The sequence below is a fragment of the Lonchura striata genome, chromosome 15, assembly GCF_046129695.1.
Source record: "Lonchura striata isolate bLonStr1 chromosome 15, bLonStr1.mat, whole genome shotgun sequence".
NCBI lineage: Eukaryota > Metazoa > Chordata > Aves > Passeriformes > Estrildidae > Lonchura > Lonchura striata.
The window spans coordinates 8,547,705-8,574,231 of NC_134617.1; the positions used below are offsets into that span (position 1 = coordinate 8,547,705).

The 26,527-nt window shown below is 39.5% G+C and overlaps 1 protein-coding gene across 2 annotated transcripts in view; it reads left to right on the plus strand.

The window, feature by feature from the left end:
• Nucleotides 1-26,527, plus strand: part of TRPC7 (transient receptor potential cation channel subfamily C member 7) — a 64,491-nt gene that overhangs the window by 15,765 nt on the left and 22,199 nt on the right. For both annotated transcript variants that reach the window (XM_021549466.2, XM_077786685.1), the window contains exons 2-4: nucleotides 3,396-3,578; nucleotides 18,937-19,101; nucleotides 24,904-25,120. In XM_021549466.2, the coding sequence (XP_021405141.1) occupies nucleotides 3,396-3,578; nucleotides 18,937-19,101; nucleotides 24,904-25,120 (565 nt within the window). The remainder of the gene's footprint in view (nucleotides 1-3,395; nucleotides 3,579-18,936; nucleotides 19,102-24,903; nucleotides 25,121-26,527) is intronic.

Genomic DNA, 26,527 nt, shown 5'->3' on the forward strand with positions numbered 1-26,527 from the left:
ATGAAGAATATTTTTCTAATATCCCACCTAAACCTCTCCTGACACAGCTTCATGCCATTTCCCCAAGTTCTTTAACTGCTCACCAGTGTCTGGAAGTATATGGAAATGCATCCTTGTTCTTCTTCACCTCTTCCTCCTACCCCTTACTAATCTCTGCCCTTCCATCCACTGTCCCAGCACTCCTTCCTGCAGGGAAAGCAGCATCTTGCATGTTTCCAAATGTGTGAAATACAGACAAATGTGTGAAATACACAGTGCTGGCATGAACACCCATAGAGTTTGGATGCTGCTTGTGAATAAATCTCCTTGGCTTCCTTGGGATTTTTCCCGTGCGTCAGAACTCACAATTCAGGGTTTTAGATGCAGGTACAGAATTTTTTTCTTGCGTCACCAGAACTGTGCTTTGCCAGCCAGGATCAGGAGAAGCATGGCTGTCAGATCTCTGTTAATCTCAGTTTTTAAGTAAAGAATAATGTGTGCTTGAGAGAAATACCTTGACATGAGGAGAGTCATTGAGTGTGTTCTCGCCATCATGGTGATCAGGATTTTCTATGATGAACTGTGAGCATTAAGGAGGCCAGAACAAAGATGACAAATGATTTTGTAAAAGGGATCATCAGAAGACACAGCAAGTTCAGTGATCTTTGAGACTTGTCTTAACAGATGAGCAGTCCCCTGAGAGATGTAATCTGCCTGCCTGCCTGGCTGCAGAATTGCTGGAGGGCAGTTTATTTTTTTATTATTTTATTTTATTTTATTTTATTTTATTTTATTTTATTTTATTTTATTTATTTTCTTTGTACTGCCAATATCTTGGATAGGATGTATGACTGCTTGTGTCTACTTAAAAATCAGAGTAAAAAACTTTGAGGAAATCATCCATAGTTCCTACAAATGTACAGAACCAGTAAAAACATTAAGGTTGGAGATGTGCATAAAGTTGGATCTTGATAGAATTTTCCAGCTGGGAACCTGCCATTTGCAGGTGCTTTGGAAGTACTTTCCTAGTTGCTACTAAACATCTTTCCTTCAAGAAAGGAGAAGAGGGAAAATAAGCAAGTCTAATACAAACTAGTTGTTCAGATGATGTGGAAGTGGTGATGAGAATTACCTAAAATGCGCTGGTTGAGAGACAAGCTTGTGAATCTTGCAAACAGTACATAGAGAACGGTATTGAACCTCAGCAGAGTTCCCACCCTTGTTTTATTTTAAGCTGCTGGGCTAGTTAAGCATCTCCATTACCTGTAGGAACAAGGCATTTCATTCCCACCCTACATGTTTCCAGATCTATCTATATTTGCTGTCCTTCACTATTTCTGTAATTATTTTGAGGCCGATATTTTTGTTTGGGCATCTATTCTCTCAGTGAAGAGGTAAGCTTTCAATTTATTGAAATTAATCTTGGTGTGGGGAAGATTAAAGCATGGAATTGATTTGAGAGGAGTGCTTTGAAGCCATCAAATACAATCTGTCTTTCATTTACATTTCAGACTTTACCTCACCCTGTATTTGAAAACATTTACTTCACAAATCCTATCTATCTCCACAAAATGCTCAGGTACTAGATTTAGATGTAAGTGGACCATCATCTTCTGTCCGAGACATAAGAACATCTTAAATCTTAGTAGTGCTCTAGCTTGGCACTATTATGGGAGTCTTGGTGCCCCAGCTTCTGCAGTGGGGCATTCACCCAGATAAAGATCTGCTTCTTGTACTCTTATGTCTCCTCTTAATGAAGAGTTGAAAGTCTCACTCCTCTCTGTTAACAACACAATTAGAACACCTGGTCTGATTACAGCACTCAAGGACAGAGAATTCAGATCTAAACTTTTTAGATGCATAAGAGGATGTAAACATACAAGTTTCACCTTGCAGAAGGTGTCAGCAGTAAAATCCCTGCTATTCCCCAGCTGTCTTCAGCCCCTTCTCCCAAACACGGATCAGAAATGGCTTCTTCCCTCTCCTGTGAGAATGCCCCACTTGCAGCCCTGAGGGGCTTTCTTCTTCCCTGTGATTATTATTCTGTAATTATTCAAATATTCTGTGTTCTTCCCAGCTCTTCCATGCAAGAAAAGCAAAGTTGGGACACGCACACACATTCATGGTAGAAGTAACCTCAAACCTATGACAAAGCCATTAAACCAACTGATTTAAAAAATTCATTATCATCTCAGTTCTGAAGGGGAAAAACTGACCAAAGAAGTTAAGCCACCTCTAATTAAGTGTTTTAGACAGTGCTGTTCTAACTAATTAATGAATGTTTGTACAGTGCTTCGAGATCTTTGTGTAACAGGGAAGGCTTATATGTTGCTATGTGTAAATGATAGAATAGATAATTAAGAAAATACAGAAGCACAAAGCCAGGTCACCCTTATCACTTCATCATAGCCACGTTTAACTATCTTTTTCTTTTGGCTGATAGCTTAATTAGATAAGGTACTGAATTTAATTAACTCATCAAACCTGATTTGAAAAGACCTCTCAAATCAGTTAGAGCTTGTCTTATGCTTATTATTCCTATTTGTTGCATGGAGCCTTTAATATCACCATTTTGTTATGATATTAATGGTAGACTTAATAGTGTTCTAATTTACAACATTTACTCAGATGGTGACACTTTTCTTGTTTTTTAAGTGTCAGCATGTGAAAATCAATCACAATTTAATTTAAGGCATGGAATTTACTCTTCTAGTCCTCTGTCAAGTCAGGTACAGGCTATCTCTTTCCCCACAAGTGTAATTTGAGTTTTCAAAGTGAAATTATTTTGCAGGAAATCATGTCGCGTTTCTGAAGTTCCATTTCTTGGAGAGGTGTTGTGACAATGATCATCTGGATGCTCTTTCAGGAATGTTTAACTAAATTCTAAGGTTTGAGGCTGAAGTTGGAATTGCAACTATATAATTCATTTGAACATATCTGTATGTGATGCTCCAGCTTGTTCTACCAGTTTGAAACTTCTTGAAAGTTATGAAATAAAGAATTACTAGGAAAGAATCTAAACTGAAAATTTTGCTGTTTATTTTAACCTGTTAGCAGGACCTATTTTTTGGCCATATTTTTACATTCCTAGAGATACACCACACAGACAGCAGAGATCAACTGATTGCTAAAAATCAAAATTTCCCTAGAAATTATTTAATTGTTCTTTAAAATGAGTTCTATTATCATGCAAACTATGCTGCTGATAGAGACATTGCTAATTAAGTCTGGAGGAGTTCCTGTACTTTTGTGAGAAGCCATCAACATGCTGTGTAAATCAAATGCTTTCTTACTCTTCCAGGCAGCAATTTTGCAGAAGTAACCTTGCTCACCATTGCTCTTTCTTTTTACATTTAGTGTTTGTAGCCCAGCCTTCCAACACATAATTAAATACCTTTTTTTCTATTTTCCCTCAGAACGACTACAGGAAGTTATCTATGCAATGCAAGGACTTTGTTGTGGGAGTGTTGGACCTGTGCAGAGACACTGAAGAAGTGGAGGCTATTCTGAATGGAGATGTGAACATCCAGCTGTGCCCTGAGCACCACCGGCCAAGTTTGAGCAGGATTAAACTTGCTATTAAATACGAGGTCAAAAAGGTAAGCTCTTCCTTTGGGTCCCTGGGGAAAATGTCTTCACATTTAATTATGCTTCCTTGATGCCACCTGAAAAATAAACAAAAGGTAGATTTCAGTTGGACTACGACTGTCCCTAGAATTTTAGCACCTTGTGGCTTGATTTGCATTTTCTCACATTCTTTAATATGGAGAAGTTTATCTCCAAAGTGAAAAATAAATTCTTCTAGAAGTATTTGAAACAATTAGTCAGCCTTACAGAAGTGTGTTGTGTGAATGGAAAATGTTATTCTGGCAAATTCTAAGCCTGGGTGGTCCCCAATTAATTGCTCCTACAATATGCTTTGATGGAAACTGGGCTCCTGCTACAGGACTTGAAGTGCATTCCAAATTTTCGAGCTAACATCTGCTCTCTCGTTCCCCTCCCAAACCCACCACCTGCTTCATTTTGCCTCTTGACTGTGCTGCTGAGCTGGCTGGAGAAGGTCTTTTCCTGTTATGAAAGCCATTAATTAAAGAGAATCTTAAAACATATTTGAAATTAAATGCTTTCATGCAGAAGCACATAGTATGGAGCCAAATATTCTCTCCTTAGATGTTGTGTCTCTGCTTTGTTCCATCACCAAAACCAAGCTGAAAATCTCAGTTCACGCTCAGTCAGATGTTCAACAAGCTGGGTCAAGTTTAGTTATTCAAACTGTTGCTTTGGTAACAGGAGGCCAAACTTCCTCTGGTGCTCTTTCAGAAAATGAAATTATCTAAAAGACACAGATAGTAACTTATCAAGGAACAGTGCTCAGTGATCCATGACCTGAGAATCATCAGTCACAGACTCACAGAACACTCTGAGCTGCAAGGGACCTGTGTCAGAACCTCGGGTCTTTCCAATGTGTGAATTCTCCCATGTTACTTTGCTCATTTATCCTTCTGAAAATTGGTGTCATCCTTTTGATACCAAGGCCATGAGCTGGAGCTGCCATGCTGCTCTGAGCACTCCCACCCTGGCTTACCTGGTTCCAGAGGGACATTCCCCCAGTTCTTACCCTGTCTATATGTGCAACTTTTCATAGTGCAGGAGCATTGACCTAAAGCACCACTGGGAGGTCATGTACAGCTGATCTTTTCATGTATAAATGTCTTCCTAATCCCAGGAAAGCTGAGCATCCTTTGTGGATCACAGCAACTTGTTGCACACTGCTAACAACTGTTGAACTAATTACAGGATATGAACATGAGCATTCAGCAGTCTCGTGGTGACTCTCAGGTCAGCACTTTTCAGCACATTCTTTTCAGCAGCTGGTGTGTGTGCCTATGTGTAAGATGAGTATTTAACTGCTAACTGCAAAACAAGACCATTCAATCTCTGGGAGACACAGACACACTCAGATAAATGGCTTTGGCAGTGACATGATAATGGACTGATATTGGTCACACTTGCTGAACAAAAACATTGTGTTTGGTAGCACAGTAATTAATTCCTTAAAAGGCAATGCATTTCAGGTGCAAGCTTTTTATTCAGTTGAGAGATATTTCGGTTTATGTGTACAGATCTTGTGATTTGAAATCCATTTCCATTTTCAGGAAATGCTATTATAGAGTGGGGTCAGAGGGAGGGTGAAGTATAATACATACTTAATAAACTGATTCTTGGACAGATTCTGCAAATTTCAAGTCACTTTTTCAAAGCTAATGACTCATTATGACTAGACCTTGTCCAGTTCTGGGCTCCTCAGTACAAGAAAGATGTGCAGCTCCTGTAACAGGTCCAGCAGCAAGAAAGATAATTAAGGCACTGGAGCATCTTTCTTATGAGGAAAGGCTGAGGGAGCTGGGCCTGTTCAGAGCTGAGAGGACACCCCATCAATGTCTGTCAGTGCCTGCAGGGAGGGTGTCGAGAGGATGCTCCAGGCTCTGCTCAGTGCTCCAGCTAAGAGGACAATAGACAGCAGACAGAAATTGATGCCCACGAAGTTCCACCTGGATATGAGTAGAATTTCTTCATTGTTCATGTGACCAAGCACTGGAAGAGATTGCCCAGAGAGTGTGGAGTCTCCCTCACTGGGGATATTCAAGAACTGTCCCAACATAATCCTGTGCCATGTGCTCTGGCATGACCCTGCTTCGGCATGGGTTTTATAGAAAACAAATTCAGGGACTTCAGAATGGTCTGACAACAGGGCGGGGGGAAAAAGGTGTTAGTGATAATGAGTTATTTTTTCATTAATTTCATATCCAGACTAAATGTTTTCACATGCATGGGAAATTTTAAGAAATATTCTATGTTTAAAAAATCTATTTCTACCATTAGTTTCTTAATTCACATTTCCATATTAATACTCAGTGCCTACATTAGGCTTTCTTTGATGAAAAATTGCAGAGAAGCATGAAACACATTGAAAATTATTATTTAATATCCATTACTTTACTTTTACAGATGCTGATGCAGTCTGTATTTCATCACATTTTTATTTCTAGAGTCTGGGAAAGAAGTCAAGGACTCCCACCCTTGGACAGAAGAGCGATTGCATCTGCATAGTTTCATCAGGCCTTTGCAAAATCTTTTTAAATCTTCCTTGTTCTTCCAAATTTCTTCACTGTCCTCATACAGTGCAGTTACTGCAGCCACAGCTGTCTAAGGAAAATCTTGTGTTCATATTAGAGCTGAAGCTCAGTAAACCTGCAGCTGGTACCTACAGCAGGTTTTTGTCCATGCCCTAAATGATCTGTCTCTGAATTTTTCCTTCTGTGCTTCCAATTAAAGTCTCCTGTTATCTCGTTCATTTTCAACTTCAAAAAATAATTCTCTGGTCAAGTGAAAGGACACGGTTTTATTGATCATTATCTTTTTTCCTAATTCACAAAGTTTGAGATGAACCTTGTAAAGACATTCAAGGAAGCATCAAAAATTACAGGCTTTACTTGTTGGTCTCTTTTTTCCTTTTCTTTTCTTCTGCAAAGCATCCTACTAACACATCTGAGAAAATGGTGAGGAGCTTAAGGCTCTAATTCAAGGACTTTCTATAAGAGATATTTGAAGAATTAAGAAAATGCTTTTACATATTTTGCAGCAAGGAGAAACCCAAAATTACAGTAGTCTATAAAGTGCTAATAAAAATGGTGTATTGCTGTTATTCTTCACACTTTTTGAAAGAACTAAATAATCACTCTGTACTCCAGGATTTTTGGAAAAAAATCACTCAAATGTCCTCTGACCAAGTTTTCCAAAGGCATTTTTCCATTTAGATCAGCTGTCTTAATGATTCCTTGAAAAATTATTAAAATGGAAACAGTTTGTCAGGAGCAAAACAATTCTCAAACACTTAAGCATTTACTGAGTCCTGGATTCTTTCCAAGAACTGAATATTCAGCCCATATTATGGGATTGTTGCAAATTTGCCATTGTCTCCCCTGGTTTATTTAGTAGTGCTTTGTAGTTGCTCACTTCAGCCAACGAGAGATTTCTCTCTCTTCCAGCACTGCAGGCTCTGGGGCACAGGGAGGAGGAAGGTTGGCTGCAGGAGGAGCAGCCAAGCACTGATGATGCTGCAGCCAGATTGTCCAGGTGCTCACTTGGACGCTGGAGCAGAGGCTGGGACTGGTGGGCTCAGCAGCTGCTCATAGAAGTGGCAAAATAAAAAGCAGCATCAAGGTGGAATAGGTGGTTTTGGTGGATTATAACCAAAAGTGGCTTGAGTTGCTGAATTGAAGTTCTGGTCCCACGGACCATGAGTTTTGTGGCCATGGATACCCTCAGCTGCTCCTCATGCAGGTTTACAACATCTGAAAGCTTGCTGTGCTCTTGGCTCAAAATTTTATAGTAATTGTTTTTTTCTTTTCTTGGGACATTTAAACATATTTGTGTTCACCCAGATACTTGAAATGCAAGGGTAGTACACATTTTTTCTCTGTGTGAACTCATTTCTAATTAAGGCAGAATGGAATTTCAACTTTTGAGAGGCAGAGGTGCAGAGGTTGGAACTACCCTTGGACAGCCAGTGGTGAGAAAATTAAAGTTTTGATGTCTCACAGCAAAACCATTTTGCTGCTGTATATCAGCTGAACAGATGCACATATTTTATGTTCTCATTTTAATCTGTACCAATACAATCCTTTCTTGTCTCTCTTTAATGTTGGCAGGGGACTTGTATCAACATTTACCTTTAGGTGTAAAGCTGTGGCTTCTCTGTAGGTGTAAAGCTATTGCTTCTCTGTAGGAGGTGACATTCATTTCCCTTCTTTCCCAATGGCAAAATTACCATTACTCTATTCTTTTAATTGAAAATATTGAGTGCCCACCTCTGTCTTCTCAGCAGCTCTGTTCATAACCACCACAAAGCCAGAGCACCTTCCTTTTTCACGAGTTTTCATTTAATTAACAGTAAGCCACACAAATTGGGTTGGGGAAAAAAAAAAGAATTAAACAGAACACCAGATGGCTTTGTAAATCCTATTTAAGAGAGAGCTGGAACAGGAACTTTTTTCATAACTATATTATTAATAATTAACAAATGGAGGATGCTCTGAACAGAATACTCATGGCTGCATTAGATTATAACTTTTCACTGTGTTGGACACATGACCCAGATACTTGAGGGCATGAGAACTCCCAGCTCACATTAAATGCTGCCACAGCCTGAATGGGGGCTGGAGAAGGTTAGTCCCTGAATGGGCAGGAGAACCAGCTCTGCCTGTGCTGAAGAGACAGTTTTACCCCCAAAATGTGCCCCAAACAAGCTCCACTAGAGCATCCTTAGGAAGGTTACTTGGGACAGACGGGGTTTTGCCCAGGAAGAACAGGCAAATAAGGGGGAAAACAGAGGGCAGGAGCAACCCAGAAGTGACAAGAAGTTCTGGCACTAGGGGAGCAGGGGGTGTCTCTGTGCCACGTGCTGTGGTGGGTGAGATCTGTCCGCTCTCAGTCTGCAGTTATCCTGCAGAACCCCACGGGGAGTGCCCTGGGGTGGGGCTGCTGCAGGGGAAAGGGAGAGGGCACAGCAGGACCTGGCCACGCCTGCACACCAGCCTGAACACCCATGGAAAACTACATTTGGGTAACCCAAGTGAAGTGATTCACACCCACAGCTTCAGTTTAGGAATTTCCCATAGGGCAAACACTGATCTTTCAATGCCCCAGTGGCTGTAACACACACAGATATGGCTGGGACCAGGACAGGGTTATGATTTACCCTCTGGTGAGATGCCTCAAGGAGAACTTTTCAATCAAAAGGGCTTTCAGAAAGTTGGATTTTTGTTTCTGCAATCCCTCATTAATTTTTTTCCCATTTTTTAGTTTCAGGAATATGTAACTGAGGTCTTGTGAAGTCATTGATGGCCAGGACAGTGGTGGTGGGAAGAAAAGCATCTCTTGATTCTGTCAGGGGAGAGCCAGCAAATACTGTAAAATGTAATTTAATATCAGTGGAAACACTGTGGTCATTCTGGCCTCTAAAGCTTATCCATGTAATTTTTCTTTTTATATTTTTAATTGCATGCTGCAGATGTTTTGACAGAGATTGGAAAGAGAAGGAGTTACTTCCCTTCCCCACAAAATGCATTTCTATATCTGAGTATTTCATTAGCAAGGTTCCTTCCTCCCACTAAAATATGTGACTCTGATTATTTCCTTTTTCCCAGATGTTTTAATTTCTTTTCTTTTCCTTGACAAATCTCATTTTGTTATTTCCTGCACATACATCCATCCTCTTAAGGTTTCAATGAATCATTTCTCCATCCTGAATATTGTCTGCAATATTCCCAGTTTACTGTAAGATGAAGACTTAATTATCTTCATCTGCAAAGTGTCAGAGGGTCTTAAATGTCCATCAAGATACAGACAAGTGGGCACAAGAACACATCAAAACCATTGTATGGATGTACATCACAGATGAAAGGGCTTAAAATTACCTTTATTAATAATTAATAATAAAATTAATAAATTCCCATAGAAAAAGCAATTAATATGGTTTGCTACAAACCTGACCTTAGCTGACTGCAATTTTGACTGCCTAAATCCCCATAGGCAACAGACCTGTAAAGAGATGGAAAGTCAGATATGGATGAGTAGAACACTAAATAAATAGATAAATAATTCAGTATTTCAAGTTATTGAGGGTCTTTTCCCAAGTGGTGTTCAAATGTGGCTCTGCATGGATACTGTCCCAGGGTGAGGCTCTCCAGTGTGAGACACACCTGTAGATGTCTGCATTAGGGCACGTTTTTGGGACTCTACACCTGATGGAGAGAGGAGACTCCTCCTGTGAGCGAGGCTGTCTCAGCCCTGCTGGGGATAAATTTATCTACACTGAGCTCGAACAAGCCCAGTCTCTTCACCATGCAGACAAGGGAAAATAGTTCCTGGCTCTCCTGGGGCAGGAAGAGGCAATGGTGTTTTAAATCTCTCCTGTGCCCTCTGTGGCTGTTTCTTTAGAGACCAAAGAGACATTGTTGTTTGGTAGTTTTTTATTGTGGTTTGTTTTCAGATGAATAATTCAATGATAAGGATTTTCAAGTGGTTTTGGTTTTGCACAGATATGAAAATCCTGGAATGTTAAAGGCTGGGACTTGCAATTCAGTCTCTTGTTTTCCAATAAATAATTCAGTGATAAGATTTATTCATATATGTAAAAAGAGGAGAAATCAGACAGTAACAATAAATCTCTTCAGAAAACATGCAGCCCTCTAGAAGAACAAACTGAAGTTTTCCAAAGAGCCAACCACCTTATTCCCTAACCTAGAGGAGAATGCTGAGCCCAAAGAAGCCCTATCTTTGTCTCAGGAAAGTCAAAATATAAAGAAACTTAAAGGCAAAACAAGGTTTAAACTGAACCAATCAAAGAATTTGTGTCAACTCTACATTTTTCTGGTTACACACATCACACATATCAGACTTGCCTTTTCATTTCATATGGTATAAAATTAACAAAACAACAAAAGTCCATTCCACTATTATTATTAATTTTGCCTTTCCAAATCTGTGCTGAAGAACGTTAGTGTCAATGGGCAAATTGCATTTGCAGTGGTCTTGGAAGTTTTATTTACCCCATTATTTTTGTTTTCTGTTAGACCATTTTGTTTTTACTGGGTGTTAAGTTGTGCCTGATCAAAGCCTGTTTCCACCCCTGTCACTCACCCTAACAGGATCATGCCTTGCCTTTTCCAGAGCTGAGCCACACGGGGCCTTTGGGGCAATCACCCAGCACTGGGTGACCTCCCCTGCCCTGCTTCTGTCCCTGCCACCTTTGCAAAGTGAGATCCCAGTCCTGCTAAAGCACTCCCTAATTTAGCAGGGAGCAGATCTGCCCCAAACACTCTTGTTTTTATAAAGCAAAATGAGTCACAGGGAGGAGATGTGGCTGTAAACTGGAGCTATGTGAAGGTTTTAAGTGCTCAAAATTATAATTTTGTATTGGATAACTCAGGTCAACCAGCAAGTGGATCCAGATATTGGATTTCAATAAAACTGGGGAATGTGTGAGTATCCTGGGTTTTGGTGTATTTGCCCTCTGCCAAATGGCTCTAAAGGTACAAAGGTACAAATACAAAGGTATTTTGGTTCAGAAGGAAACAATGTGAAAGGTTTTCTGAAAGGTGCAATTTATGACTAAAACTGTACTAAAGACTTGTGGGTCTATGCCCTAAATGTAACTCAGAGGCTGAAGCTGCACAATTAGTTGGGCTTTTTTTCCTAGTAATCCTGGCTTATCTGGACCTTGCTTACGAATACAAACCTTTTCCCCTTGCTACAGGCTTAAAAACGCTGAAGTTTGACTCCAGATAGCAGGTCTGAATATTCACCAAGCCTGTCACAAAACTCATCTGCAGGATGAGCAAGAACCTCATGAATATTTGTGTGATGCCATTAGAGAGTCAAATGAACCCCAGGGACAGAGGGAAAGCTGCAGCAATCCTCAGGGCAGGGACATTTCCTTGTTCCCTGTGTGTCTGCAGCAATATCTCAGAGGATCTTTTGTCACGTAGTGTTTGCTTTAATGCTCTGGTTAGATCCCATTGAAATGAGACTTGATCAGCTGAATTTTCTCTCATCTCTTTCTATTGCATCTGGACAAAGGAATTTGGTTGTTTTACTCTCTTGTAATGTTAGTCTGGTGCAAGGTGTTTTGAAAACATAGCCCGTGGCCATGGATAGAATTTAACTATAATTAGAGCTGTTCTTTTTTTGTGAAAAGGTCCCAATATCTTTGGAATGGAACTTTACTTGTTATTTTTAATTCATTAGCAGTAGGACATGTACTTTTCTATTTCTTTCTTAAACTTTCTGCAGTTTTATTTGCCTCTCTTGCAGCCACAACAGCAAAGAGTGAACCAAGTTCCAGCCATATTTACCCCCTGACAATTTCAGCTGTCAGAATTTAATAGCTCATGCATTTGCTAAAGGCAATTTTTTTTTCACACTCCAGAGCATGAAATAAATATATAATATATAGAATATCCCACCTGCTTCTGCTAAGGCGTCAGAATAGTTTCTGCAAAACAAAGGGCTCTTTGTTCACTTGGAAGTCCACAGAGCAGAGTGCAATGTGGAGATAAGGAAAGGCTTCTGCCTGTGCTGGTCTTTCCCTGCACTCTGTGTTTTCCAGCAAACTTCAGTAATTCCTTCTGACCTCTGACATCTTCTGCTCTGCATCAAGTGAAACAAATCTCTAACGGGTCCTTTACTGGATTAAAAAAAAAAAAAAATTTGACACATTTTCCACCTTTTTTCCTGCCCCAAAAAAAGTATGTTTCAGTTTAAGAAAAGTATTTTATTCAGTGTAAGTGCAGATCCTTTATTTAGGCCTCATGTCTTAAAAATGCCTAAAATATCAAAGGAATCTTCAAAAGGGAGAAGTCTTATAAAAGCAAAGAAACTATATTTTGGTTTTATAAATTCAATGATTTTTTTTTCCCTCTTACTTGCATGTTTACATCTTAATTTATCTGACCCTTTTTGGTCAAATGGCAGTATATTTTTTACCCTTCAGGGGAAGAGCTGTAATGTCCTGCTTTGACCTTTCCCTGAGTTTGTGCCACCCCTGCCAATGTTTGCTGATACTCCCACAGTGTTCAGCGACCTGCTGAAAAAGGAGGATTTCATTTGTCCTTTGGTGAAGGCTTTGCTGAGAAACACAGCCCTGCCCGTGCAGCAAGCCCAGCTTTGCCTCCCTTCCTCCCTCTGGTTTCTCTCAAGCACAGCAAAGCTGCCCAGGAAAGCTCAGCTCCCCTTCCAGAGCAGCCCTGGCTCTGGTCCTGCTGGGAACACGAGCATGGCAAGCTCAGCTCAGGCTGTGCTTGGCTGCAAGGTGTCAGGAAATCTTCATGATTATTCTGATGTCCTTTTAACTTTCCAGAGCACAGTGTGTGTGGTCCAGATCCCATCTGGTTTTTCCAATGTGTGGATGGATCCCTGCATGAGCACTGCTCCTCTGTTCCTGACAACACAGAATCACAGAATGGTTTGGGTTGGAAAGGGACCTTAAAGATCATCCAGGTCCGAGTCTCCTGCCATGGGCAGGGCAGGCAAAAATGGGAAAAGCCATGTATGCAACTCATTTACTGCTCCCTTCTTTTTCACTTGTAATTCAGGGGCACAAGGTGCCAATTGAAACCCTTTGGATGACTCATTTGAGTCAGCATTTTCCCTTAGGTTTCTGGCATTTGAAACATTATACACCCAGCCCAGGGATCCTGTGAGCAGGTGCTGCAGCCTAAAATGTGTTAATAAATGTAGGTTTGCAAAAGCAAAGAGCTACATCAAAAGAAAAATGCTTAATAATGAACCCTGAAAGGTTGTTCCAAGGACATGAATGCAGCTACATGATGGAAAGAGAAATTGCTCATCCCTGCCCCTGCCAGTGTCTCTTGACATCCTCAATGTTCTCCTGAAAGTCTATTTATGCAGGTCCTTTTTAGCTCACACTCAGTGATTAAACACCCTGAAGTTTGCCATAAGGCTGACAGGAAAGGCACAAGCTGGAAGGACATGACAGGAGCACCTCAGGACTTTACAGTCCCAGGTTCAGGTTGTTAGTTCTGATATGCAGGGTTTTATCTGCTTTCACTGCTTCACTGATGAGTTTTGCCTTCCCTATGACAGCCCCTGGCTATTCAGTGTAGGGCACATTAGCAAAGTGAGATGATCCTGTCTGAATAGTTAATTCTTTTGCCTCAGTGGCAGATTTCTGCACTTTTAAGGGAAATAGAATTATTTCAGTAATAACAGACATACTGGTTTCTTTCTGCACAATTAATTCCAATCATCTGAGGCTGACCTCTGTCTCTCAGCTGTCTTGCCGTAAGTTTCCTTATTTCTGCTGACACCATTTTTCTGTCCAAGACCTCTCCTCTCCTCTCCTCTCCTCTCCTCTCCTCTCCTCTCCTCTCCTCTCCTCTCCTCTCCTCTCCGTTCAATATAATAGAAAATAAAAAAAGTCTTTATATCACATTGTTTTCTATCAGAAGTAACTTTCTGTATGTTTATAAAATATAAAGGTACTTTATCATCTATGGAGTGAAACTCCTGCTTTTATGAGCAACTATGATAAGGAAAAAAACCCCATTCTGTCATAAGAGCTCAAGGGTGTTTCCCCACAATGCATATAACATGTTAAGCTACCACAGAGAGCTGTCACACATCACATTAAATAGAAATGTGGAAAAGTAATCACTCAGTGTGGTATCCACAGTGGTCTTTGAAACACTCTTTTTATTCCTATATGTAAAACACTTCCTTTGGGTCCTTTCAATTCCCACTGAAGTCTTCAAGAAACTTTTTTCTATATTCCAGATAAATATTCATGTCTCTTATTTAATCCCCTGTAGTACAGGGCAGGGCCTTTTGGAGGTGACAATACTTACCTGAGTCTTCCACTGCCTCTCAAAAATGCTGCTTTGGTGGCTTCATTATTTGAGCTGATTGATGTGTGATTTTATTTTTTTTTTTTTAGCCTTTTTTAACTTAAAAAGCTGTGTGAGTGATAGGCTGGAGGGAAGGACAATTTCCTTCCTGTATCAGAGGTATGCACAGTACCAGGAAAAACCACTGCCATCTGCTGGGATCCCAGGCCATGGGACCAGCAGAGCTCCCAGCATGGTTCTGACTGCAGAAGCTGGAAAACATTTTGCTTGAGCTCACAGATCCTGATGCATTACCTTACTGACTCTGCCCAGGAGATAAAGCACTCAATGCTTTTAAGTGGCTGGTTTTGGAGCCAGGCAATCCCCTCCACTGCCAGTGCTTCCATTTCAATCAGAGATTTCCTGCCCTTCTGCACAGCCCTGGTCACACTGCTCTTTCTTGTCTGCAGCCCAGGAGCATCCACAGTTTGTCCCTAAAAGCCTCCTCGCCTCATTTTCCAGCACGGAGGAAAGGAAAAGAGCGTTTAATGGGAACATTGAAAAAGCACTGCAGCATTCAGTCCTCTAAAATTCAATATCATTCATCACCATTTGTCATTATGCTTTGAAGCATTCTGCCTTGAAGCTTTTGTCTCAAGCTCTGTTCTTCTCCATGCCTAAGTGTCTAACCAAAGCATTAGTGTAATCTTTAACTTGGTGTAAATGTCCATTCCCAGGGAAGAGAGAAAGTTAAATGGCTCTGTAACATCTCTGAGGAGATCTAAGATCAGTTTCTGAAATGTTGATAGAGAGAGGGCTGGCAGTGCCCAAGGGGTCACTGTGTGTTTCATTAATGTCTGATAGAGAAACAATGAAAGCTGTACTGCTTGCTGTGAGCAACTAACAGATCAAAACTCATCCATGCTCTGATCTTCCTGATCCTTAACTTATTTTTCCTTCATTTTTGTAATAATCAAAATAAGATGATGTCCTGGGGTGACTTTATGATGCTGAATTGTATCCCCATTCATCTGTTTAGCCCCAAAATCAGTTTTGTGCCTTTAAAATTAGATCCAAGAGCAAAGCGGGGGAGAGGAAAAGCAGTGGATTTTTTCTGTGGCTGTATTCAAAACCAAAGATAAGAGCTTCAGCTGTCTGCAGCACAGGCAGGGAACAGGAGAGAACTCTCCTTGGATTTTAGTTAGGTTTTTTTCAGTTAGCTGAGGCTGGAAGGTTTTTTGGAACTGTTCAGCTGTTGCTCATTGTGGGAACACCAGGACTGTCACCCAGGGGACCCTAGGCTGCAGCCAGGACACCAGCTGGGCCTGAGAGACACCAAGAAAAAGAGGTTCCATTATTTAATATGATTAATCCTTTCGTGTTTGTGAGTACTTTGCTTGTTAAATAAACAGTGTTTTCCACTTTTCTCCAAGGAAATCTATTCCCGAGCCGGTGGGGGGGAGGGGCTGCTTGAATTTGCTTTCTGGAGGAACCCCCTTGGAGGTTTTTTCCCAAATTTGCCCTAAACCAGTCCAAAAACTCTTTCAGCACCCAACGAGGGTCTTGAGAAAGTGGAAAGAACCTGTACTGATTGTGTTTTGGTTGTGCTCACTCAGTGTTGGGATAAAGCAGCCAGTAGCCATGCTGCTTGAATTCTTAATATCCCTCTGGGTGGAGGCCTTTATGTGTTTCTGGTCCCTAGGCTTTTGTGAGGTTTTAACACTTTTCTGGTCCCGAGGCTTATTTTCTTATCTGGAGATAGCCCCAGTATTGCCCTTAACAAATCTCTTTTACAGTAGAGGGGCACAGATTGGAATAGCTATTGTGCTGGGCTCAGTGATAATGATTTATAGGGAGTTTACAAAGGTACTGGAGTTTTTTCAAGGTATGTATGGTTTGTGATTTCTTCATCCCTGTGTCCTAGTTCCAGTAGCATGTTTTGGGGGTTTATTAGTAATTGCACCCAGTTTGTTAGAGGATGAGAAGATGAGGTTTTTCAGCCTTTCCTTTCCTTCTTCTCCTTTGAATCTGTTAAGTCACTTTTTTAGAATGTTCTGCTTCCTCTGAACGTTAAAGAGACCACTTTCCTGGTATTTAAGCTTCCTCTATATGGGCTGCAGCTTCTCTAGAGTGAGGGCTGAGATGTCCAGAGGAGCTGATGAAACCTCTGACCCAGGAATGGACTCAGTCAGGGAAAATCCTGAGTGGCATGGGGAATGGGAGGGTATGGGCCAAACAATGACAGAAAAACACCACCTAGGCTCTATGGCACTCTGCCTGTCTTTATTGCCTTGTACAAAATAAACTGTTCCACTGAACTGGGTTTTATGGCAATTCCTTCTCAATTTTCCTATATTTGTATTTTTATTGTAGCTTTTTCCAGACACACTGAAAAAATGGACAGATTAAAATGTCTGATGAAGTCTCTGAAATGACAACCAGAAGTCTTTGACTGTCTTATTGCCAAGGACAACCAAATTTCTTTGTTTGAATCAATTCTCACAATTCAGTGAACAATTGCAACAGGAGGAGGAAGTCTGGATGTTGCTTGAGCCCTGCATCCCAGAAGTCTGCACATTCTCCAGTGTCATTTCCCTTTCCACGAGTCACTACAAGTGTTGTTGAATTCATGAGATCTGAAAATAAAATTTGCAAAGGGATCGATTCTCTACTGAGCTTTCTTCCACTTCATTTTTTTTTTTTTTTTTGTCCATTTGCCAGGAAGATAACAAGCCCAAGCAGCATTAGGACAAATATAAACACCATTAGGAAATGCATCCTTGTGATACTGTTGTCATCACCTCAGCCTTAAACTTTAAATGCTCAGAAGGAGTAGGACTCACAATTTATAATTATCTTTTTTTGAAAGCTTTCTTTTTCATAAAGGCAGGTTAAAAGAAAGCATATTAAAATGTTATTATTTCCAGGAAAAAATCTAAAGACAAAGGAGGTTAAAAATACCCATCAATTTTCTTTGTTCTGATTGATTTATTCAGTGGAAGGGATAGAGTCTCATTTTCTTTTTTTTTCTTCTTTTTAAGAAATGTAGACCCCCAAAGCCTAATGCATCTCAAAAACATATTTTAAACAGCTGATAAGGTGATATTAATAAAGGAAAAAAGTAACTCCAGAGCAATCCTAATTACTGTGCAACTGTATTTCCCTCTGAACACTAACAGTTCTGTTATGCAAACATCTCAAAAAGAGTCCATTAATTCCCAAATCGATCATTGTTCACAGGTAGTGAAGATGAAAGCACAGTTACAATTTTCTCTGCTTTTCAGTTCCAAGAAAAGTACAGATGCCAGCTGAAATCCTCCAGCTGGGTGATGCTTAAAGTGCTGATCCAGGCAAGGGGTGGCAGCCAGGCATAGTCCCTGTCCCTGTCCTGTCCCTGTGGCTGCCAAGCCCTCAGCAGCCTCTGCTTTCCTCCTCCCTTTTTTTCTTGACCCCCTTGCTCCTCCCCTTCACCTCCAGAAAGTTCTACTCTTTGAAAGAGTAGAGAATTTTACATTTCCCTCCTAGGAACATTTATTCAGCCACAGAACTAATAAATGTAACCCTCAGTTCTACTTATGAAATTAGCTGCACCAGCAACATATTTGTTTTTCATTTATTCTTTCTATTCTTTTGCTTTTTACTTATCCTTCTTTGTGATTAAAATAGCCACATTCTAAATTCAATAATCTTAAGAACAATATGAACTAAAGTTTAATCTTTTAGTATAATATAGTTAGGTAGGATCTGGTAGTTCTAGGATCTGGTGGTGCTGTAATTTTTCCATTAAGAAACTGCCCTTTTCACTTTTCTGCCATTCACTTTTTTTTTTTTTTTTTTTTTTTTTTTTACTTCTTTTTTTTTCATTTCTGACCAGTAAACTGAAAAGTCCCAGTTACAGGGTACAAAACAGGTACTCTCTGTACCAGAGCACCACAGCTTTTCTTGCTGCTTTTGAATTTGTCTTTTTGTCCTACCAGTAAAGAATGAGCTGTCATATTTTGAAAGGTACTCTGAGATAAAGCATTTAGAGTAGCAAAATACCAGCCAGATCTCATAATTTGCAGGAGAGCCCTGCAGAATGGCTCCCTTTTGGTCTTTACAAAGTGAATAGAACAATTTAATATTAGTGCTGTGTTAAGCTGCCGTGTCAATGGCCTTGGCAAAGTCACCACAGTGTTTTCAGCTTGACTTCCAAGCCACTTTCTGTGTCTTTTCTGAATCTCAGGGTACTCTATCTTACCCCAAGAGGTAACTTGCTCAGAGGCATTTTGTCAGTGCTGACCACTGATGGATTTTGGGGTTTGGCTCACATATTCTGCTTTTTAATTCTATAAAAACAGCTTTTCTCCAGAGAAGACAAGGAGCAGAAGCAATGCACGTTCTGCCACCACCTGGCAGTCCTGTGTGCCTGGTTGGCAATTTTCTGTTTGTTTATTTGTTGGACAACAAAGACATGACCTGTCATGTTCCACGGGCAAGTTCAGAAGCTTATTCCCTGAAATCTCTTCAGACAATGCTACTGATGTCTCTGTTTCTGCTTTTCTTACAGTTCGTTGCTCACCCCAACTGCCAGCAGCAATTGCTCACCATGTGGTACGAAAACCTCTCAGGCTTACGGCAGCAATCCATAGCTGTGAAGTTCTTGGCTGTTTTTGGGGTCTCCATCGGGCTGCCCTTCCTTGCCATAGCCTACTGGATTGCTCCCTGCAGCAAGGTACAAACTCCTGATGGTCTGGGGGGTTCACAGGCATTTTTACCTGCAGTGAAACCCCAGATCTTTCCATAAAGATGTTGGGAAGTTATCCATGGTATCCTCTAAGATTGCCCCAGCGGAGAGCAAGCTTGGGGCGTTGCTTGACAGACACAATGGAACTGTCATGGTCTGAGATTCATCTTTGCAGGAAAAGAAGTGGGGTGGTGGGCACAGAGGGTGAGGGAATGGGTGACAAGAAAACAAAAGGAAAAAGAAATGTATAGGAGATAACAGCATAGGAGTGGATTGAAGGAAAAATAGAAGAGCCACCAAAACTGGAAATAACTAAAGGAGGAGATTCTTGTTTTAGTTAACTCTGATGTTTAAATTCTTGTTCTTTTATGCACTTTTTGTTGTGGGTTCCTCCCTTCTTCAGCACTCCTTTGTTACCTTTCCTCATTCTTTCTGACCTTGTGGTTTTAATTAGTGGAACATTGTTGTGGTTTTACTTAGTGCAGCATTATTGTGGTTTTAGTTAATAAAGCATAATTGTGGTTTTAATTAGTAGAACATTACTGTGGTTTTAGCTAATAGAGCACTATTGTGGTTCTAGTTAGTGGAACATTATGATGACACATGGGCCTGAAATTCTGGCAAGCCCAGGAAACTTCTTAGTGTTGCAGCAAAGACTAGACTTAATCATAAAATCTTTATGGTTTTGAGGGAAAGGGTGGTGAAACTTAGAATACTGCTATATATTTAAATATAGATCAAATGCAGGAGGAGGAGAGTTTGTTGAGACGTAGAGGTCAAAGGACCAGAGACAAACATTAGCTTAGATAAAATCTCAAGTTGTTTGTGGTATGAAATCTGTAGAGGTTTCATCCTGAAAGAATCTGCTCAAACAAGTGGAGATAAATAAGTGTGTGGCTGAGTGATAAATAGCTTTGTCACTGCTCTTGCCACAGAAAAAGAGGTGGCAGGGGAGAAGATCATTTCACATTCAGCGATAGCCAGCAACATCATCCCTTACAAGGTAGATGTCTTCTGCAGGAGACTTGTCACAGGTACTTAAATTTGATCAAAATTACCTGTCACTGGTACTGTATTCAGTCTTGAGAGTATATTCTTCCACTTCCTCTAAAAACCAGTGAGGAATCCTTTCTAAATGTATCAAACTCTAGTAGTTGTAGATCCATCAATTACTATTGAGGAAAGACTGTAATTTGAAACACATTAATACAATCAGAAAAAGTCCTTCAGTACATCTTAGATATTAAAGCCCATTTAAGCCTTGGTCTCCTCCAATATAGCTCCAAGAGGAGTACTTAGAGTATATGAGGATGTAACTTCATCTCCTCATGCTCTGTACCAACACAAAGCCCCTCATTTTTCATGGGTAATAGACAGGACTCCAGAGGTGCTCACAGAGAAGTCCATGCCAAAGCCAGGCTGTGCTGTGGGTGCTTCTGGCTGGGTTGTAGAGGGAATTATTGTGTGGAATTGCCACTTTTATTCCTTCATGTCAGACCCCATAAATCCCAGTCTATCAGAGATTTATGAAGCTGTGTAATTTCCTTCGCCTCTGTTGAATGTGTTGGGAGCTGGCACACCGGCCAACAGCAACATTTGTGGTGCAGTCTCAGAATTGCAGAGGCCACATTTGGATATGGCAATAGGTGGGAAGAACAATTAGACTAGAAATAAGTAGAGAATTTAAAAGAAAAACATAAAAACTAAGAGGAAATAAACTGAGGCAACCCCCCACTAAAACTAAAACAGTTTTACAGCAGAAGTAAGAAATTATTGAGAAAGTTACTTGGTTTTAATTTCTTGAGGTAGGTGTATTAAAATTTAAAAATGGGGGGAGGGATGTACTTAACTTTTCATCAGCTTTGATTTCATTATCCTAAAACTTTCATGCATTCTCATTTTTCAATGTTCCTTTTTACCCCACTAGACTGTGAAAAGCCACATGTAACCTTTTAGCACAAAGGCCAATTGAAATTTCTTTCAGGCAGGTATTGTCTTTTAATGCATGGATTTGCCTTGATCAGAACAATGTAGTCTTGATTTTTGATTGGGGTCTGTGATAGAAATAACTGAATCACAAACACAATTTTTTTCCCCTAACAATTGGTACTTCACCCAAAATCATCACTGCTAATTTCAAGGGCTGCAGGTTGATCCAAGGGCCTGCTATCCTCTCACAGTTTTATTGCAGAAAATTCTACACAGGCAGCATCTCTACTCTGAGCAGCCCAGTTTTGTCCTGGACAGCTTTACAAGTGTTTTATTTGGTTTTTACTGATAGAAACAATCTTGATGATACACAACTGGGCAAAGAAATAATTTTTCCACAGTAATAATCAATTAAGATATTTAACTTAAATCAGGCCTGCCTTCAGAGACTCACAGGTGCCCAGGCATGAGTCAGGGGCTCATTTCTCGACCAAAGCAGTGAGAAAAATGGAGGAAATCTCTAATGTGGAATACTGCAACAGGAGCTGTCCTGAGCAACATTACTGTGTCTCACATTCTTATAATGATCAAATTCTGCAGGTTCACATAGGGCAATAGAGGAATTCATATTCAAAATTGCTTCACTGATGTATCTTAGCTAGGAACATACTTTAAAGCCTGTCCTGCCCAACAGAAAATTTTCTTTAACAAAGCTCTATGGGATTAGAATGTACCATATCAAATACTACCCAGAAAAATTGGTACATAGTATTGACTGGAGTTTGTACTTCAACCTTACATGTTTGTTTTTCATTCAGTTGCACAAAACTGACTTTATTAAAACCAGTTTTAGTGTCAATCAGTCATTCATTCACTTCACCACCCATGAATTTAAGCCTATCCTATCCTGAAATATCCTTGCTGACTCATCCATATCCTGGAGGCTGTGACTCTGAAATTACCTGTTGCTTTATATGTTAGCCTCCAAAACCTTTTTTATTGGTGATCAAAAGAGAAAAGAGAATAGATAGAAAAATTCCACAGTCTGTTACCTGAAAATGTAATGACAAGAGCAAGAGGGGCTGCTTGGATTGTCTGCAGAGATTCAAGATGTGTTTTTTCTTCTCTGGTTGGTTGAAGTGCACTCAAACATCACAGCACTGAGAGGTCACTCACACACAGCCCTCGCTGTCCAAGCTGCTCTCCCATTTTCCTGAAGCCGTGCTGGGGATTTGTGGAATGCAGCTCCCACTGCAGCAGACTCTGCACTGTTGAAGTACTGGAACTTTAATGGTTGCCTCTGCCTAGGCCATACCTGTACCTTTTTACCCCTAAAATTCATGAGATCACTACAATAGTGTCCTTCATGCTTCTGCTATGGGCACAGTACTGAGCATAGTAATGGATTTTTCCTTATGCTTCTGAAAAAAATCCATTTTTGTTCCCATCTCTTCAAGCATTTTGGAAATTTTGTAATAATATCACACTGTATATTTTTGTTTTCACATGAATGTATGCTTCATTATTTTTCTATCATAGAGATAGGGTACTAAGTCATTAAATTCTCTTAAGAATGAACCTTTGTATTCACACACTGTCAGTGTTTCTATCTTTGCAATAACAGCCAGACACTACTCTGTAATGCTGGTTTGATGAAAGGTGGTATTTTGATTTTCTAAAAAATCAAGAAATTGATACACTCATGCAGTTACACACCTTGAGTTTAGCTGCATCATGTTGTTTGAAAAATCTTATTGCCATAAAGCATTAGACTGGCTGGAGGAATTGACACTTCATAATTTCTTTACAGAATATTTTAGTCAATATCTGTAGCTCTTAGCTAAAAATTAGATTTCTGAGAAGATATAAAAAGCATCAGCTCAAAAAAATAATGGTATGCTTTCTGCAATAATAAATGGGACAAATGGCTGATGTAATGTTAACTAAATGCAAATTTCTGTTAAATCATGAGAGAAGTAAGGGAAATTACCCACAGAAGTCATTTGGTTCTGTAATACATGGGATTATTTCTCTGGTAACTGAGACTATGCTACTTTAATCTAAGGTCTTTTTTTTTTTACATTTCTATAAACAGCAGGAAAAGTCTATGTAGAGAAGATTCATGATTCAATAGGTATTGCTTTTACTCTTTTAGTGAATTCAGGGTAGAAATGAGTCTCATACAGATTGCAAATGCACTTTCTTAAAAATTTCTTATGCATCATGAGGATCCATGGCTGTTGTTCCACTTTACTCTTGCAATCTGGACTCTCTCAGGTCATAGGAGGAAATAATCTGAGATTATTACTGTGTGATTTCAGGCCTATCCCATCACCCCATCAGCTCAGTACTGAATTTAGAAATTCTACTACAAAGCATAAATCTGCTCAACATCAACCATAAAAAACCGTTGACAACTACACCAATGGTGACAGCACAGGAGGTGAACCAGAGCTGTCAGGGTTGACACTGGTTTTAGCACACTTCATCCACTCCTATATCTGCCATATTATTCCTAGACAAGGTTAAATAAACTTGGGTTTCAAGTCAGTGCAATATCTACCCAATTAAACATGTCCTAACTGACCTCAGAGAATGCTAATAAGGACCTTGGGAAAGAGCAGATTTTTTAATTTTCTTTAATTTCTTTCTCTTCAGTATTTAGAAGCATGCACATTTTCCAATAGGATTTCCTGTTCTGTCAACTTTATAAAATATTTTATTGACATTTAAAAAACTCTGATAGGAAAAAGAAATAAACCCCTGCATTCCAGGACTTCCTTTGAATTTCTGTTAGACCTAGAGACCTCTGGTTTTGAAATATTTCCTGTTCTGCCATAAGCAGAGATCAGGGCTCCTTGGAATTAATCTGTTATTGAAGATAAATATGAAAACAAATAATTTCCTTTTTATGTCCTTTTTGCTATGAAGTTTTATTATCAAATCAGTGGATATTTATAAAAAATGGATGATACCTTGTCATCAAGGGGAATGAATCAATGAGTAATAAACTTAAAAAACAAATTCCAATTGGCTTTGAGGGAAATTTGGAAAGGCCCCATCCAGGCCAGCTCTTCCATTGTTGTGTCCAACAGTACAGGCTTTGGTCCTAGTGCTCCTGAAAATGCTTCTGCTCTTCTATCTTTCTGGAATAATTTTTTCTTGGGTCACAGAAAATATAACATTTAAAGAGTGATATTTAAATTAATTAACCAAGAAAGCCTGTCAAGAAGAGCATAACAATGATCTGTAGTGAAGAGACCTGCTGCTCTTGTTCTTGGCTTAGTGTCTTGAAATAAATCCTTGTGTTCTGGATGTAATTCTCCAGCTTTTGTTCTAATTATGAGAGAAGACTATGATAGAAAAGCATATGAAAAGCATTACTAAAGCATATTTAAACAGAAGGCAATTTCTTACACATTAATAATGAACCAAGAGTTCACCATCAATAAAATATTCTAACATATAATAATGATTTAAGGATGAGAATTGTGTCCATCATTAGGATTTATACTGACACATGGGTGCATTCATATAACACATACACAAACAAACATGTCTCTCATATAAATGTCCTGGCTCTTCATTTCCCACTCACCATATGGCCAGGGCAATTAGATATTACATGTGGCTTTAAAGGGGCACTGTAAGACATTGTCAGGCATAGAAAATTACCCAATGCACAAAGTCTAGTAATAGCAACTAACAACTTGAACAAATCTAAACCCTATTTAGCTAATGATCCAGAATCAATTATTGAATCCTTTTCACCGTGGGCAAAAAGTTTCAAACTTTTACAGTGAAAAAACTTCTAGGAGGTGGGTAAATAAAAACCTTATGACTGTGCATGTTCCATTGCAGCTGGGACGTACCCTTCGAAGTCCTTTCATGAAGTTTGTGGCTCATGCAGTTTCCTTCACAATTTTCCTTGGACTGTTAGTAGTGAACGCCTCAGATCGGTTTGAAGGAGTCAAAAATCTCCCCAATGAGACCATCACGGATCATCCAAAACAAATATTCAGAGTCAAAACAACCCAGTTCTCATGGACAGAATTGCTGATCATGAAGTGGGTATTGGGTAAGTAAAACCAAAATTTCTACAAGTCCTCTGTGGAAATTCAACCTAATTAGGAATAGCATGATATACAGTGACAAGAAAAAGAAAAAGAAAAATGGGAAAAAAAAAAAAAAACCTCTGAAAAAACAAAAAAAGAAAACACCCAGAAAACACAACCCCAGCTAAACAAATTAAAAGGTCAAACCAAGAAAACTCCCACAAAATTGAAACAACCCACTATGAGTCTAGGGCTTTATATCAAGAATTTTGATTAAAAGAGGAGCGAAGAAGACTTAGATCTTGACCACCACTTCTGAAAACATTGAATGATGATTAGTAAATTCTTGTTTACCTGATTTTTCCACTTTCCATCGTAAATGCTATAGATGTTGCCTATTTATCTCTGTTGGTTTAATCATTGCATCTTAGAGAAGGTAATATAATAGAAACTTATGGCTTCACTCTGGGACAAAGTGAGCAGAAAGAAGTGTGGTGAGTCTGTCTGATTTATTACCCTGCCATGGGATCCTGTTGTAATTCACTGAACCTCAGTGTCTTTGTCTGCAAAATGAGTATTATGTCATTTGCTTTTCTTGTAGTGGACTCCAAGGTCTAGTGATGAAACCTTCTAGGCAAGTAAGAGCTAAATTTTATAAAATTCATAGTATGGAATTTTTACTGGTGAGAGCACAGTGTGGTGCTCAAATCTTATAATAGAAATTAGGTTATTCAACAATTACAAAGTAAGGATTCATGTGGGTAAACCCTTTGAGTGCAAAATTGTGCCACATGCACAAATCAAATTTCTAAGGAGTTTCAGACAAATTCAGATGTCTCACTTTTCCTACAGGCATCATTTACTCCTGGCAGGTCACTGAGTTTGAACCACTAATCTAAACAAGCTCAGGAGAATTTATTGAGAAATTGAGCTTATCAACTCTGTAGAATCTTTGTCTACCTCTTCTGTAGCTATTTTTGTTCACCACCATGATTTTGATTCTCTTCTTGCAGCAAATAATTCCACTGTTCCATAAGTACTGATGCCATTAAATTCCCCTGAAAAATAGGATATGGCTGCTCTATCTGATGACTTCCTGGCCAATGTTTCTTTGTTCCCTGTCCCCATGATAATCAGAATCCCACACAGGATATTAGGCTAGAAAATACTGAATAGATGCCAGACTGGATAGAGTAAGACTGTAAGATATATTTTTAAAATTATATTAAAGCAGTTGGACAAGATGATTAGATTTTAAACTAGGTATTCTTTTCATATAGGCAGTAGGTATCTGTCTCTTGTTGAGTTCCTGAGAGATGAAGAAGAAAACATTTCTTTTAAAGAGAAGGTTTTCACTTTTCTGGGAGAAGAAAGGTGATTCATTGTACAGACTCCTGAATATAATGAGATTTTCTAATGACTACCTACAT